The sequence below is a fragment of the Lissotriton helveticus genome, chromosome 8 (genome assembly GCF_964261635.1).
Source record: "Lissotriton helveticus chromosome 8, aLisHel1.1, whole genome shotgun sequence".
NCBI classification, from domain to species: domain Eukaryota; kingdom Metazoa; phylum Chordata; class Amphibia; order Caudata; family Salamandridae; genus Lissotriton; species Lissotriton helveticus.
Window position 1 is genome coordinate 740510435 of NC_136069.1, and position 17834 is coordinate 740528268.

A 17834-nucleotide genomic window follows, 5' to 3' on the forward strand; every position below is an offset into this window, starting at 1 on the left:
TGACAGTGGCCACCAACAAATCTTTTTGTGCATTGAAAGAAACAGCTGTGACAGCAGAAATGGCCACTGGGCTGGCCGTCATCTCTAAATTTGGCATATGGTAATAGTCAGTTAGGGTGACAGAGGTAATATACTCCTCCACCTGATGGGTGGAGTACTGTGCACTAAATTATTAATCGCCTTTGGCTTGATCAGAGCTTTGGAATGGTTTGTCATTCTCTTGTTGGAATAGCTCAGACCCTGGCCAAATCACCAAGTTCATATCTCATCATAATTTCAAGAAGGGCTTATTCTAACATTGAGCTATTGAATGATAGGTAAATCATATCATGTTGATTACATGTGCATTCACAACATAATTCTATCTATTGGCTGGTGTCTTGTTCTGTTCATTTGCTTGTTGCCATCTAGGTGCTTTTGCTTTTGAGAAAATGCTGCAATTATATTTTGATCTACTTCTCCACAGATGAAAAATAAACTTACCTGCAAGGAACTGAACTCGATGATCATCTGGAGATATAAAATGCTTCTTTGCAGTTTGTACAACTTTAGGTAAATCATAGATGATTGCTGTAGAATTTGGGTTTTCCAAAAGACATTGCTTGGCTAGTGCTCCAGGGCCACCTTATAGAGGAAAACAAAATACAAGAGAAAAGTTATTGTTTGACTTGCATAAGTTTATAAAGAATTTCCTGTTGTCTGATGGAAAGAAACTTAAATTAAGTGAGTTATAATGTGCAGGGCGATACTCAGTGACAAGGAAAGCTGTCATCCTTGATTGAAATGGAAACAACAGTTTTACTTTGATGTGTAAGGATATATTTTACAGAGTGTTTAAACCATTGCCTCTTCAAAGCACATAATTGTTATGTGTGGATAGTAGTTCTTAATCTTCTTCTGTGTAGACATAAGTTGTATGTTAGAGGTTTAGCGCTACCTGGGACTTGTGTATATATGGGTAACAGGTGGCAGACATGCTTTAAAAGTGATGTTCATCAACTAGTTAGTGTTAGGGTTAGTCGTTGTGCAGAAAAGAATAATTTTGTTTTCTTTATTCTCATTATCATAAAGACTGAAGTTCTCCTTTGTGTGGGTTATCTTTAGGTGGTCAAGAATATCTATAGCCTAAAATACTCTTGGGCACTTTCTGGCTTACCTTATGTTTCTTTTAGTTTTAGTAATAGGATTTTTAAAGTTTGGTATTGAGAGTAATTGTCCTATTACTCCCCAAGCAAAATTAGGGCTATGGGCCTGAGCCACATGGCTATCCAATGGTTCTGCAACACAGACAACAACGATGAACCAAATAACACCAACAGAAAAATAGTAAGATTCAACGATTTCTTGTTACTTTACCAACTTTTTATGAATGTATAATGTAATTTATCACAATGTACCATTATTGTTAAATTACAAATTCCTTTATAAATCTATCACAATAAGGCTCCCAATATGTAGAATGCACCTTCTAATGATGACTCAGGACTCTACCACCCAACTGACGTTGATATTTATTATAACACCAACCAATCATATGCAAGCTGGCCACATAGGAAATTAACTAAAGCACCGTACTACTACTTTGGTGTTCACTTTGTCAGTGAATGTCTTTGCAGCTTTGCCCATTTTTTTTTAATAACTATTGTTTGAGGATGAGAAATAGGATGTACAGGCAAAGGAGAAACATTTTCCAGGGAAGCAGCCATTGACTGATATTCCTTCGGCTCTGAAGTGGTACATGACGTGGTTGCAATCTGGGAGCAGGAACTTCCCATGCTATTCCTACCCATTTCAAAATACTAACTGGATTCCATTTCATGGTCAATGGACCTTTCCACAGGGTTGTGTTAGAAAATCATTGACATCTCACAGACAAGCTGAGTTGCATCACTAGCAGATTGTATCAGTGTAATGCCATTCCGCAGTCACTAGAGGTAAAGCAAAGGGTGGAAGTGGATTTCTATACTTTTACTAACTTCCATTTGCTTCCTGGATGCATTGATTATACCTACTCGGCACTTATTGCAGCTGTCTCACCACATAAAGAACCTATTCTGCAATAGACACAGCTGGTCCTCCTGCTACATGCAAACTACCTGTGATTCCAGAGGGAGGTTCACTGATGTGTATGCTACATTTAATTTCTGATGAACTTTTGATTCAGATCACATGAGCTAAATGGCTTAAAAGCTGGCATCTCCATAACAGCGTTCAAATCACGTTTGGCAGAAATAAATGAGGAAATGGATGAACACAAAGAGTTCCTCACTAAACAGAAGATCACAAAACTCCAAAATGATGTTAAACGTTTCAACCAAGAGAAAATCTTCCCATTCACCAAGGAGGACTATGTCTTCGAGAATAATGAGATGGTTTCGGATGATGGGATTAGCAACCACTCAAGAAGATCGGGGTCAACCAGCAGCAATTCCAGCTATGAGGGCAGGAATTACACGCCCAATTCCAGAGGGACACAGAGACAACATCGGCCACCTTTGTACCAGAATTTTCCACCTCACCCATTTCACCCACAGGTGTACCCAGGACAATGGATGGGGCCGCAATCTACGTGGAATATACCACAAGGAATCCCACCACAGGCACCTCTATTTAACCAATCCCGAACCCCCCTTTTTTCAACAGAGGGAGGGGCAAAGGAGAAGGAAAAAGAGGAAGAGGAGGACCGAAGAGTGTCCACTGGCAGGACCCGGAACCACTGACGTCAAGGAGCATGACATCAGGACAAAGACGCTAGTGGTGGTACTTTTCCTCAAGAACATTGTCTAAGGGCGAATCTGAGCTCTTGGAGAAGGGCCTGGGTTTCGTTCCGACACCACCCGAGGATATTTTCAGACTCCATCAAGAGCTACACCAATTCTTTCGGAAAGTGAGACTAAAGGCATTTTTTCAAGATGAACCAGAGACCCCGAACACGAGCATGCGCCTGAAGAAGAAATCAAAATTCAACCCTATAGCCGCCATGACACCCAACAAGGTGCTCACCTTCGAACAAGCAGTCTTGAAGGAAATCAATGCCATCCCACCCAGACACACGTTTAGCAATATATCCAATGAAGAAAGGAAATCATTGAAATCCATCACCGATGACAGAAGCATCATCCTAAAACCAGCGGACAAGGGTGGCGCCATTGTGATCAAGGATGTTGATACATACGAAGCTGAGTATTGCCGCCAACTGAATGACACCAGATACTACCGACCCATTAACGAGGACCCGACCCTGCGATTGATGACCAAGATCTAGAGCCTTTGTTACGAGGCAGAAACAGAAGGATGGATCTCCCCACAGGAAGCTGCATTGCTCGTCAATGATGAACCCAGGATCCCCTACTACTATACTATACCTAAGATCCACAAGGGGACTAATCCCCCACCTGGGCAGCCCATTGTCTCAGGGATTGATTCCCTCCTAGATCCGTTAAGCAAGTTCTGTGACTACTTTCTACGCCCTCTAGTCATAGAAACTCCAACTTATCTCAGAGACACGACAGAAGTCCTCAACTTGATAGAAAACTTCAATGAACCTGCAACCATCAGCCTCTTAGTCACCCTTGATGACACCCCCATCTCTTTCATCTGCGAGTGCGCTTCCCTTGCTTTAAAAGAGAGCTTCTTTGCCTTTCACAAACAGATTTACCATCAGATTCAAGGCACCAGCAGGGGAAGCACCTTCGCTCATAGTTTGGCTTACCTCTACATGGCCAATTTTGAAGCCAAATTTATCCTAGGGGATAACAACCCGTATAGGACCCACATTGTGATGTGGTGTTGTACATCAACGGGATTCTCCTATTTTGGAAAGGAGATGATGAACCTTTGCAAGGAGTTCTGTGAATGGATCAATACCCTTGACCCATTCCTTAAATTCTCAGGGACCAGATCTAAAAAAGTATTCCATTTCTAGACCTCAAAACCTCCCTACATGAATGAGTTCTTCACACAACCAACTACAGAAAACCGACAGATAGGAATAGTCTTCTCACGTATGAAAGCCATCACCCTAATGACCTGAGGGACAACCTACCTGTAGGCCAATTTCCATTACGAAAATGAAGTGACCCAATGATGGTCGTGGACCTGGGTTCAATGTGGTACAAAAGACAATGGTCCTAGATCTGTCTTTTCAATTATATGAATCAAACCTACAATAGTTATAGAGGAACAGTTTCTTGAGCATGCACACTGTTAGTTCACAGTAGTCAATACAATCAATATACTAAAGTGCAACAACCAAAATGTGTCCAATATCTGCGGCAGTCATACCATCACAGGCTTTCCTTAGGATAACAAAACAAGAGGAATCCATAAAGTTATGGGTTGACGATGTCCCTACTGTGGTTGGGAGCACGTCTGGTGTTTTTAGGTACCCCTCACACACCAACAGGCCCCTTGGTGTCATGCTTCATCATCGGGGTCATCGTATCCCTCTACGGGATACGGCGTGCTGCGACCAGCGAGTACGCGGGAGCACTCTTATGGCTATGTGTGGTGTATAGTGAGGGTTGTTTTATCATATAGTGAGTGAGTGTGGTGGTGGGGTCGGGATAGTGAGTGGAAATTAAAAAGGACCTGACTCGTGGGTAGGCTCAAAAAACTTTAATGGTTCCCCGAGTTGGTACTGTTAAAAGGTATAAGAGGAAGAGCGTAGTATTATGTGCGCTGCCTCTGGGTGTGTGTCAACATGTTTCGATGTAAGAACATCTTCTTCAGTACAGGGTTACACAAAATCCCCACCTTACTCACGTTTTTCTAATTTGTGTATATACAAAAAAGTGATATTTATTAGTGAAGGTCTATTATTGTACCTAAACTTTAGCCGCTATTTTGCAGACCTGTAGAGAGAAAGGATACAAAAAATTTCTGGTAGTCCTTGCTTTCAAAAAAGACCATGGGTTAAATACATCCGTGGTATTGGTCATGCAGAAAAAGTGCGGTCTTTAAAATGTTGAAAAATAATCATGGCACGAAGTGTTTACTCTACACAACTATTTTTAACGTGCCTATTGTGAAAAAATACTATTTCCAAAATATTCGAAAAATATTCGAAAAAAGAGGACACATACAAAACGAACACACATACAACATAAAGCACACACTCTAGATTTAGGGCCATGTTTGGTGCCACCTGTACTTTCCAATGGTGGTAAGGTAACTGTGTTGTAAACAGTAAAACCGCTGAAACATACTGTAAAAATGGGAGTTCAATGCTCCATGAGACCGTGTCTAACGTAGGGGTTACCCGGGCTTCCTTGCTGCCTGTGAACAGGAAAAATGGACAAGATATATACATCCTGCTGTTTATATTGTTTGGTACTTACAATGCCGTCTGGAAATGTCCGTTTCATTCAATTACTCACGGGTCTATGAGGAGAATCCCTCTTCGCTGCCCCTTACGCCGGCTCCGCTGTGTCTAAGAGTGTGTTTTAGACGAGCCCTTTTATATGCTGGGTACACGCCCAGGTCTTTCTTAATTAGCCGCCGGTGCGCAGGTATTTAGTCAATTAGACACCGGGGAGCCCATATTTGGTCTACCGGTGATCTGCCTGTTAATTGGTGAGAGGCCGCGCGGTTGTCTTACGCGCATGCGCATAGAAGTGGCCTTCCCCGTGTATAACGTGAGGGTGCGTCTCTGTTTATGCGCATGCGCATTGCATCAAACGGGATGCGTTGTTGTTTCTGATGCTCAGTGAAACTGGGTGTGTATAACGTGAGAGTCCGTCTCCGTTTCGCGCATGCGCTTCGCACAAAAACGGGATGAATTGTTTTTTGAAACATTGTCATGACTTCAAACCACTCGTTTCACTAATTTATCTTAATGGGGCAGAATCCCGGCCCCTGTTATTCATGCTGCTCTGTGCATGCTCGTCTCATCGAGCTCATGTTCCTTCTTTCCTATGTGTCAGGCGAGCAAGGTGTCGGTAACCTTTTACAGCACGGTCCCAAGGTGGATATAACACTGGGTGTGTATATTTAGAGGTGTCTTAATGTCAACTCAGTTTCTTAATTGCCCCCATGGTATGTCATCGTTGAGGCCTGATATATGGGTCCCCAAACGGAACACCCAACGTTGCTCCTTCTCAAAAAGGCCATGTTCTGAAGGCAACTGTTCAATGATAGTCCAATGGATGTCATTGACACAGTGTCCCATCTCCAGGAAGTGGTTGGCCATTTTGGTGGTGCTCTTCTTGCACCGTATATTGCTCTTATGTTCATTGAGTCTTGTTTTTATTGCTCTTGTTGTCATGCCAATGTATTCCAGACAGCAGGGGCAAGTAATCATGTAGACAACGTTTTTGCTGTTGCAGTTTGTCAACCTTCTCTGGTCCCATTTCGTGCCATTGGTGAAGGTAAGTTGTTTACTCCTTTTTGTCAGGTGACAGCTGGCACAGTTGCCACATGAGAAATGACCCTGTGTCCCATGTACAGAAGGTTGGTGTTGTGGAGAAGATTTGGGGCTTGTATGTACAAGGATGTCCTTAAGGTTCTTCCCGCGTCTGTGGGAGAACATTGGTTTTTCTATCTCCAAATCACCGCAATTCAGGATGCGCCAATGCTTGTTCACTATTTTTGACACCTCATTTGAATGGGTGTTATATGTGGTGATACATATTGGCCTGGTTTGTTTCTCACTGGTTACCACCTTGTTTTCAAGGAGAGCCTCTCTGTTGTTGTTCTTGGCTCTCTTCATTGCTGTGTTGATTACTCTGTCCGGGTACTTCCTAGCTTGCAGTTTCATTTTTAGGTCCTTGGCCTGTGATTTGTAGCTGTCCATCTGTGTGCAGTTCCTCCTGAGCCTCAGGAACTGACCATAGGGGAGGTTCATCCGGAGGTGTCGCGGATGAAAACTGTCATACTGTAGTAGACAATTCCTGGCCGTGGGTTTAAAATGTGTAGTAGTTTCCAAACCTCCATTCCGATGGTAAATGTTGAGGTCAAGGAAAACCAGTTCCTCTTTAGAAACTGAATGGGTGAATTTCAGGAAGCGATCTTGGGTGTTTAGCCATTCCATGAAACTGGTCACTGTCTCTATGTCGCCTTCCCAGATGATGAAAATGTCATCGATGTATCGCTTCCAGGTGAGTATATTGTCTCTGTAGGGGTTCCGTGGAGTCAGGATTTTGTTGGTTTCCATATGGTGCACATACAGCCCCGCCAGGCTCGGCGCAAATGTGCTCCCCATGCTCGTGCCATGGCTTTGGAGGTATATGGTGCCATTAAACTCGAAAAAGTTTTTAGTCAGAGCTAGTGCTATGCACTCCATTACCACTCCTCTTGGGGTGTGGTACCGCCAGCTTGCACTGTACAGAACTTCCTCAATTATGGCCAGGGTTTCGTCATGGGGGAAGCTGGTGTACAAGCTCTCCACATCCAGGCTGAGTAGTAGTTGGTGGTTTGGATCAAATGGTAGGTCTTGGAGTAATTGTAAGACAGCTTTTGTATCTTTCAGATAGGTGTCTGTGGCCTGAATTAGAGGTCGTAAGAATGCGTCTGAGAATTTCGAGAGTGGTTCGAGGATTGAACCGATACCCGAGACAATGGGTCTCCCGGGTGGGTTGTCTATGTTTTTGTGGATTTTGGGTATGCAGTAAAACTGGGGTGTCCGTGGATGGCTCTGTATTAAGAATTCAGATTCTTTTTTGGACAGCCAGTCATGTGTCACAGCCTCTTCAATCATTCCACCAATGGTTCTCCTGAGGGATTCGGTAGGGTCTTGGGCAAGTACAGTGTAATTGCGTCTGTCCGATAAGAGTCTCAGGCATTCCTGGTTGTATGCCTCTGTTGTTTGCATGACAATCGCTCCGCCCTTATCAGCGGGTTTTATGGTTATGGCCTGGTTTTCGGTCAGTTCACGTATTGCCAATTGTTCCTCTTTGCTGGTGTTATGGAAAACTGGTCGTACTGTGGAATTCAAATTCTTCAGGTCGCTCATTACCGCCTTCTCGAAGGTTAATACTTTGATGGGTAGCAGGGCATCAGGTGGTGTAAAAGATGATAAGGGTCTCAAACCCGTGTCTGTCTCTGGGATACTTTCTTTATCCTTAAAGAAAACCTGCAACTTAATTTTTCGCAGAAATTCTTGTACTTCCGCGTGTAGTTTGAAAGAATCCAATTTGTTGGTGGGGACGAAACTCAGTCCTTTGTTCAGTACTGCCCTTTGTGTTGTTGTCAGTTCCCAAGGTGTAATGTTTACTACTAGGTCCCTCTGGAACTGGTTGGGGGGTTCGATAGTGCCCCTGTCATGCTCCTCGTGTTCACTCTCGGGTCCTCTTGGTTGGGGTCTTGCCACATCACTGTGTTGCCTTTTCTGTTTCGCCCTCTGTTGGTGCCCAGGCGGGTGCCTAAAAAAGGCTGATTGCTGTAAAAATTTGGGTCATACTCAGGCATCCATGGTTGGTACATCGGACCGAACGGGCCTTGACCATAGTTGAATGGCGGGAAAGGTGTTGGTGCTGTGAAAGGAGGCTGGAACGGTTGTGCCTGATAACCCCGCCAACCTCTCTGTCTCGGATAAGTTTGGCCTTGACGTCTTTGGTAACCTCTTTGCCGCTGGTTGTTGCGGGTGCTTGAGCTAGAGGAACTGCTGTCTGAGCCATCGCTATCATGGTCACTGTTGGCGGTGCTTTTATTGTAGTCGTCTTTTGTGTATGGGTAGGCTGTCTCCGGAGTGAAGCGATCTTTGTCTTTACCCAGTTTCTTGAATTTACTTTGTTTTAGTGTGGCCTCGAAATCTGCCATTTGTTGGTTCAGTTGCTCCAGCCTTTTTTTGAGTTCTGCTGGTTTAATGTATGCCTTCAGCTGGACCCCAATTTTTTGTATGTCCACTTTTAGCTCTTGTGTTATTCTAGTGGCAGTTTTCACTATGAGGACCAGCCAGTCCCGAGTGCAGTGCCACGAGATCAATGACCACTCCTTTTTGAAAATGTTATCATTTTGAAAGATGAACGGTTCATTTTTGACTAGTAGGCCCTGTGGTGCTATCTTGTTTCTTAAATACTGAGTCATCAGGAGGCCATGTAATGCTGCCCTTATCTGTGATTTTCTTAAGTTGACCAATTCATCCCAGTCAGCAGTGCTGGGCCCAGGGTCTGTGTTGCTCAATCCTTCAAAAGGGTTGAGGGCTGCCAGAATCGCGTCCACATCCTCCTCGCCAAATGTGAGACCGTGTTCTGAATCCATGGTTGTCTAATCAGAGGTGCGCTAAGTGTGTACGATGTGATGTATGTATGTGCCTCTTGGGAATAGGGGAACTCCCGCAGCTGTGCGCTGCCTATAACAGAATTTTTAACAAAGGAAGGAGAGAGAGAGTATGTGGATTCGTTCTCCCTAGGTAACGTTAACAAAACAAGAGGAATCCATAAAGTTATGGGTTGAAGATGTCCCTACTGTGGTTGGGAGCACGTCTGGTGTTTTTAGGTACCCCTCACACACCAACAGGCCCCTTGGTGTCATGCTTCATCATCGGGGTCATCGTATCCCTCTACGGGATACGGCGTGCTGCGACCAGCGAGTACGCGGGAGCACTCTTATGGCTATGTGTGGTGTATAGTGAGGGTTGTTTTATCATATAGTGAGTGAGTGTGGTGGTGGGGTCGGGATAGTGAGTGGAAATTAAAAAGGACCTGACTCGTGGGTAGGCTCAAAAAACTTTAATGGTTCCCCGAGTTGGTACTGTTAAAAGGTATAAGAGGAAGAGCGTAGTATTATGTGCGCTGCCTCTGGGTGTGTGTCAACATGTTTCGATGTAAGAACATCTTCTTCAGGACAGGGTTACACAAAATCCCCACCTTACTCACGTTTTTCTAATTTGTGTATATACAAAAAAGTGATATTTATTAGTGAAGGTCTATTATTGTACCTAAACTTTAGCCGCTATTTTGCAGACCTGTAGAGAGAAAGGATAAAAAAAAATTCTGGTAGTCCTTGCTTTCAAAAAAGACCATGGGTTAAATACATCCGTGGTATTGGTCATGCAGAAAAAGTGCGGTCTTTAAAATGTTGAAAAATAATCATGGCACGAAGTGTTTACTCTACACAACTATTTTTAACGTGCCTATTGTGAAAAAATACTATTTCCAAAATATTCGAAAAATATTCGAAAAAAGAGGACACATACAAAACGAACACACATACAACATAAAGCACACACTCTAGATTTAGGGCCATGTTTGGTGCCACCTGTACTTTCCAATGGTGGTAAGGTAACTGTGCTGTAAACAGTAAAACCGCTGAAACATACTGTAAAAATGGGAGTTCAATGCTCCATGAGACCGTGTCTAACGTAGGGGTTACCCGTGCTTCCTTGCTGCCTGTGAACAGGAAAAATGGACAAGATATATACATCCTGCTGTTTATATTGTTTGGTACTTACAATGCCGTCTGGAAATGTCCGTTTCATTCAATTACTCACGGGTCTATGAGGAGAATCCCTCTTCGCTGCCCCTTACGCCGGCTCCGCTGTGTCTAAGAGTGTGTTTTAGACGAGCCCTTTTATATGCTGGGTACACGCCCAGGTCTTTCTTAATTAGCCGCCGGTGCGCAGGTATTTAGTCAATTAGACGCCGGGGAGCCCATATTTGGTCTACCGGTGATCTGCCTGTTAATTGGTGAGAGGCCGCGCGGTTGTCTTACGCGCATGCGCATAGAAGTGGCCTTCCCCGTGTATAACGTGAGGGTGCGTCTCTGTTTATGCGCATGCGCATTGCATCAAACGGGATGCGTTGTTGTTTCTGATGCTCAGTTAAACTGGGTGTGTATAACGTGAGAGTCCGTCTCCGTTTCGCGCATGCGCATCGCACAAAAACGGGATGAATTGTTTTTTGAAACATTGTCATGACTTCAAACCACTCGTTTCACTAATTTATCTTAATGGGGCAGAATCCCGGCCCCTGTTATTCATGCTGCTCTGTGCATGCTCGTCTCATCGAGCTCATGTTCCTTCTTTCCTATGTGTCAGGCGAGCAAGGTGTCGGTAACCTTTTACAGCACGGTCCCAAGGTGGATATAACACTGGGTGTGTATATTTAGAGGTGTCTTAATGTCAACTCAGTTTCTTAATTGCCCCCATGGTATGTCATCGTTGAGGCCTGATATATGGGTCCCCAAACGGAACACCCAACGTTGCTCCTTCTCAAAAAGGCCATGTTCTGAAGGCAACTGTTCAATGATAGTCCAATGGATGTCATTGACACAGTGTCCCATCTCCAGGAAGTGGTTGGCCATTTTGGTGGTGCTCTTCTTGCACCGTATATTGCTCTTATGTTCATTGAGTCTTGTTTTTATTGCTCTTGTTGTCATGCCAATGTATTCCAGACGGCAGGGGCACGTAATCATGTAGACAACGTTTTTGCTGTTGCAGTTTTAATTTCCACTCACTATCCCGACCCCACCACCACACTCACTCACTATATGATAAAACAACCCTCACTATACACCACACATAGCCATAAGAGTGCTCCCGCGTACTCGCTGGTCGCAGCACGCCGTATCCCGTAGAGGGATACGATGACCCCGATGATGAAGCATGACACCAAGGGGCCTGTTGGTGTGTGAGGGGTACCTAAAAACACCAGACGTGCTCCCAACCACAGTAGGGACATCGTCAACCCATAACTTTATGGATTCCTCTTGTTTTGTTAACGTTACCTAGGGAGAACGAATCCACATACTCTCTCTCTCCTTCCTTTGTTAAAAATTTCCTTAGGATAGCCATTAACTCTTGATCACGGGGTCTGTCATTTTATGATGTATGTGTGCATAATGACTACCACCCTTGGCTTGTTTAGCCTCACTAGGGTAATGGAGCACCTGTATGCGTGAGCACACAGGTTTACAAAAGGCACACCATTCTGTCACTTTGGACAGTAGATCGATCTGGGCATTTGACACCTAGCATGCCCACTCACACTGATACACGATGCATGATACCATCGCGCGCCGTCCATCATGATGAATATGTTACTGAATTGCTTTTCTTTAAGAACTGTATGTTTCTCTCTTTTGTTTCATTTATTTAATTTATTTTTCACCAGGTTGGAGCATAGAATTTGATTGAGAATTCTAAGTCAGCGCTAATACGCATTGACACCAGACTGTAGGTACTGTAGGTACAGTAGGGGTATAGGGCGCCATTTCCCTGATTACTACTTTTATTCTCACTTTACTCTATCACATAGTCCTGACAAAGCACTCTTGGAAACACTAGGGACCGGCTGTAGTGCGAAACATGTTGATCTAAAAAACATTTTTTTATATTCACATTTTACTTCACGGATGCAAGAGCAGCTGTAAAATACTCACTCCTCTCCCATATTTGTTCTAAGGAGGATCTCCATATCCCTCACACTTTTTAACCTTATCTTGGGGACCCCTGAATAAAACTAGGGGCCATATGTGTCAACATACCCTTTTGTGATTCCTAAATAGCGATTTTTAAGGAATCGCTATTTAGAAATCGCAAAATGGTATGTATGAAGAAAATCGCTATTTTTTAGCGATTCCTTAAAATTCCTTAATTGCGATTATCAAATTGCTAATCGCAATTAAGGAATAATTTCCCATTCATTTCTATGGGCCAGGAGGCCCATAGGAATGAATGTGAAATTATTCTCAATGTGCGATTCGCAGTTTGTTAATCGCAAATTGAGGATATTTTCAAGGGTGCAGGGGTGTCTCAAGAACACCCTGCTGCACCCCTGGAAATAACATGTGTGGGCATATGGCGCACATACATGCCCTAAGGGCATGTATGAGCATCACATTGCACCTTTGGATTTTTAAAAAAATGCTTTTTTAAAAGAAATCGCAACTTACCACCAACTAGAAGTTGGTGGTAATTTGCGATTCCTTAAGGGCATTTTGGAAATTATTTTTCCTTGATACATTGCATTTAAGGAATCGCAAAATTTGCGATTCCTTAAATGCAATCGCAAAATAAGGAATGGCAAATTTCGCGATTCCTTATTTTGCACCCAAATTGTTTCATACATACCATTTAGCGAAAATGGGTTCGCAAACGCCGAAATTCTGCGAATTTCAGCGTTTGCGAACCCATTTGGCCTTGATACATATGGCCCTAGTTTCTGGGTACCATGGAAGATAATTTTAGCTCACCCACTCACTTCTCCAGGCCCACACACCCACATGCACAACTGTGGCGTCTTCTTAAAAATCTCAGCTAAATAGCCCTCTCACAGGGCCCGTGGGGGACAGCAGCGCCACCCCCACGAGAAGCAACGCCCGATGATGAAGCATGACACTCGCAAGGGTGTGTGAGGGCACCAAGTAAAAAAGGAGGAATTCACCACTTTTTCTACTATCCAACCTTATTGAGAGAACACCTTTACAACGTCCACAACCACAATAGGTTGATCTATCCTCTTTTCTTTAGGAACAGAGCTATTCCTCAGTGATTATAAAATTTCATGGAAGCACCGCACACACAATAGTAATATATTTCTTCAGTCATCTCTTTCACATCAGTGTTTAGCTAATGATGTCAGTGAAATATAGCTCATAGCTAAGTTATAAGATCTCACACTGGGGTTGCATGAGCATCTCTGGGATGACATCTCAAACATACTCACTCATTACTAAACTAGAAGCACATTATTTTAACAGTCAGTCAGTCAAAAATACTTTATTCAGCAAATCAAAGCCAGTGAAGCAGATAGTTAATAAAAAATTTTTAAACCTAAAAGCAATCAATACATTTAAGAAGAAGAAATTGTACATAGCCCTTCATTCAAGTGTTGTGCATCCTAAGGTAACTCAGTTAACAGTTAGAATTAAAACTCATTAAGGAGGACCAAACAACGAGTACCAAAATGCTCATAAAAATACAACAAATAAAATGGCATAAATATAATTTCTTAAAAAGGACCCGTGGTATTAAACATTTGAAAAAATAAACTGCTCATAAGTGCATATGATACAGTGACCATGTTTACATAAATGTAGCATGACTACTGCAGAGGTATCTTCTTCCTAATTCTTGTGGCCCCTAGTAGATAGCATGCAACCCCAAAGCACAACATGGGATACGAAAGCATCTGTAAAAATAGTAATGCACGAAGTTGGTCTCTCAAAGTAACAGGAGTATGATTTGTTTTGCGCAATGGTGCCTAAAACTCACAAAAAGAGATAAAATGCAAGGTATCCTGCCCCGATAAGTTGACACAGCTTTAGGGCACCCGGAAATGAATATTACTTTGGGAAGGCTAATATCCAGGGTACCTGGTTCAGCCAAAATCTGGTTAAAACGTACTGATGTTGCACGTTAGAGACCAGCGACAGGCAGGGCTGTAGCTTTGGGGACAGACTTATAATAAGTTAACATGCCTTCTCATTGACGACTTGGCTACTTCTGTGCCCTCCCTAATCATCTGCTGTCTGGCCTGAAACTTCAGGTTGAAATCCCTGATGGCTGCTATGCCTAGAAATCTTGGTTTAGTATATATATCAGGGCAGCCCAACTGCTTAATTTCTTCGCTAATATATTTTAGCCATAGAATACTTAAAGCCCCCTCATGAGCAATACAGTCCATTATAACAAACTGGTTCAATGTAGTGGTTGTGCTCGATCAGAACACCAACTAATGTGCCAATGGCGCGACAGCAATGTGGTCAGAGTTGTACCCCACATCAAGCTCTTCGTGCAGGATAAAGGCAGGAGTACTTGAGGGACAATAGCAAGAAGCTAATGCATACATTTGTATTCATCCTCCTGGATGTCCCTCACATACTTATAACCCCATACATCACACCCATATGTGGCCATGGGGATAGTGTTTTCTTTGTACACCTTAAGTAAAGCAGGTATTGGTTCAGACCCCACCCATTTCGAAAAATCCCTCACAGACTCAACTGCTCTGGCCAGTATGTTCTCTTTTTGCTTTCTTTGTGCGGTCCAGGTCCCATGGTTATCAAACAATGCCCCCAAATAAGGGAAGGTGGACACTTTCGACAGCTCTGCCTTCTCACAATAAAACTTGCAGTTAGCAGCTGTTTTACTACCCATAGTCATGGTATGAGATTTTGGAAAATTGGTGGCTAGGTCAAGTGGCACCATGAACTCAATAAAAACATTTAAAAGGTTTTGAAGGCCTACAGCGGTCCTTGCAAACAGTCCTGCATCATATGCATACAAAAATGCGGGGATCAATATGGTCCCTGCTCTTGGGATGTCTTTAGTACTGCCTGAGAGGAGATCCCATAATTTATTTATATAAAGTGTAAACAACAGAGGGGCCAACACACACCCCTGGCGGACCCCTCGCTAAACCACCAAGGAGTCTGTCATGCTACCATCTTCTTTACACCTTCTCGCTGCTGACGTATTATTGTCGGAATGTAAAAAAGGCACCAGAAACGGTTCTATACTCAGCTGCCCCAAAATCAGTTTGGATCGATTAACATGGTCAAAAGCAGAAGTGAAATCCATAAATCCCATGTGCAGGGTACCCCTCTTTGCAATGGTACAGCTACCGAATCACTGACATAACCTTGACAGACCGAATATCGAGTAGAAAAAATATTGATGATTAATTATCGCCTACACAAATATCGAATACCTATACTTAAACAAGAAAATACATAAATATCGATTCCACAATATCGATAGTAAAACATATCGATAACAACATTATCGACCACCAATAATATCGCATGTAAAAAATATCGACCACCACAATATAGAATGCAAAAATATCGGAAATTATATAACATTGACTTTACAAAAAACAGGCTAAATTCAATTTCTAATAAATAAAACATGTTATACACATCAGAAATAAACATATAATAATTTAAATAATCAATACAGCATACAATAAATATTGCAACAATTTCTAATTAAACATTTGCATCCAACACATAATTTAAATCACATAAACAACATTGCAAATAATAAAACATTTCTTAATACACATTAAAAAGATTCTTTCACTTTAAAACAGAAAAAAAGAACTTCCTCCTCAAAAAAAAAGTAATTGGCGTCAGGCATGTAAGAAAACCAACTGACAAAACAATTAAAACAATTCCAATTAACAAATAAGAAAAGGCTACCAATTTAAAACACCAATAAACTTGCAGAAACAATTTAACTAACGCTATAAAAAGAATAATCAAACCAGCTAAAATTACACTCCAAACCACCAACGAAAAGGAGGGGAAAACTCTGCCTGATTGCTGAGAGAAAACTGATTAACTTCAACAGAAAACCAGCTACACCTATCTAAAGTAAGTACTACCACCTTAATATATTTAAAAACGTAAATCTAAAACTTCTAACCTGTATTAGAAAACAAATAACTAAAACAACTCTTTTGTTTTTACTCTATTTCCTACAGAGAGAAATAAAACAAAGACCAGCACAACATCTGCACTTAAAAGAAAAAATTTAAAAAGTAAGTATATAATTTAGAACATGACTGAAAACCCTAATAAATGCACGAAAAGAGCAAAAACTAGCTAGCAGTGCACAACAAAAGAATCAAAAATAATTTTAAAATATGCTAACACATTTTATCCATCTCCACAGGTACTGAAGAAATACACAGAAAAGAAAATTTAAAAGAAAATAAAGACCTCAATTCAACAAAGAAATAAACTGGTAAATAATGAATATGCAAAACAGTGTTTTTTTAATACAACATGCATAATTTAAATACTTTCCTAATATTGTAATGTTTAATGTCTCCTAGCACGAAAAACAAAGCATGACTGAAGGAGCAAAATGTGTGTCTTCTTAGAAAGGGAAATTACTTCTTTGTTACATACTCAAGAGAAACAGAAAGATATGAAAGTTTTTTGGAAGTGCAGTAAATACTATTCTTCAAAATGTTATGGTAGAGCTATAACTGAGGAAACTACTGTGACTTATACCAAGGAACATAACCACCCACCCAATGTAACAGAAATTGAGATTAGAGAAATGCTTGATTCCCTTAAAGAAGCTAGTACTAGTACTGATCGAACAACAACTGCTATTCTAAAACAGCATTTAAGTGTTCTGCCCCAACATGCCTCTAGCCAACTTCCATCTATAGATTCACTAAAAAGAACAATAGCCAGACAAAAAAGAGCTACATCTGCTACTCCTCCCACACCTACAACTTTTGAACAAGTACACATTCCCCCTGAACTCTGTGTAACTCACAATAATGTGCCATTTATCCTATATGACAACAAATGTAAAGATAAAAGAGTAATAATATTTGCTACTGTAGACAACATGACTAAACTACACCAATGCAAAACTTGGATGATGGACGGTACTTTTGCAGTATGTCCTAAACCTTTTTACTAATTATATACCATCCATGTTCATTATCAAAATGCTAATATTCCATTCCTATATGCCCTTCTACCAAACAAACAGCAATCTACCTACCAAGAAGTCCTAACCCAAGTCAAACAGCAAACTAATGACTATTTTCCAGAAAGAATTATCATTGATTTTGAAAAAGCAATGATAAACAGTATCCTGAAAACATACCCTCACACAGCAATACAAGGTTGCTATTATCATTTTAATCAATGTATCGGGCGCCATCTCCAAAAATCTACATTAAGGGGCCGATTCCGATTCGGGAAAAACCGCTCTGAATAGCCGTTCGGAGCGTTTTCCCGTACGAATCGTACCCTGCAACGTCCCCCGTATGTACGACGAAGTACGATTCGTACCAGGAGCCGTACTCCGTACGAGTCGTACAGAGACCGTACAACTCTAATCTCCGTACGATTCTCCCTCGGAACCCGCTGTACGCGACATCTGTACGGTTCGCGGCTGGTTTTTATGACCCAGCAAGTACGAT

The 17834-nt window shown here is 42.0% G+C and overlaps 1 protein-coding gene across 2 annotated transcripts in view; it reads right to left on the reverse strand.

The window, feature by feature from the left end:
* LOC144772892 (acetylserotonin O-methyltransferase-like) overlaps window positions 1–17834 on the reverse strand; it is a 719863-nt gene that overhangs the window by 155555 nt on the left and 546474 nt on the right. For both annotated transcript variants that reach the window (XM_078657563.1, XM_078657560.1), the window contains one exon: window positions 484–624. In XM_078657563.1, coding sequence (XP_078513689.1) covers window positions 484–624 — 141 coding nt within the window. The remainder of the gene's footprint in view (window positions 1–483; window positions 625–17834) is intronic.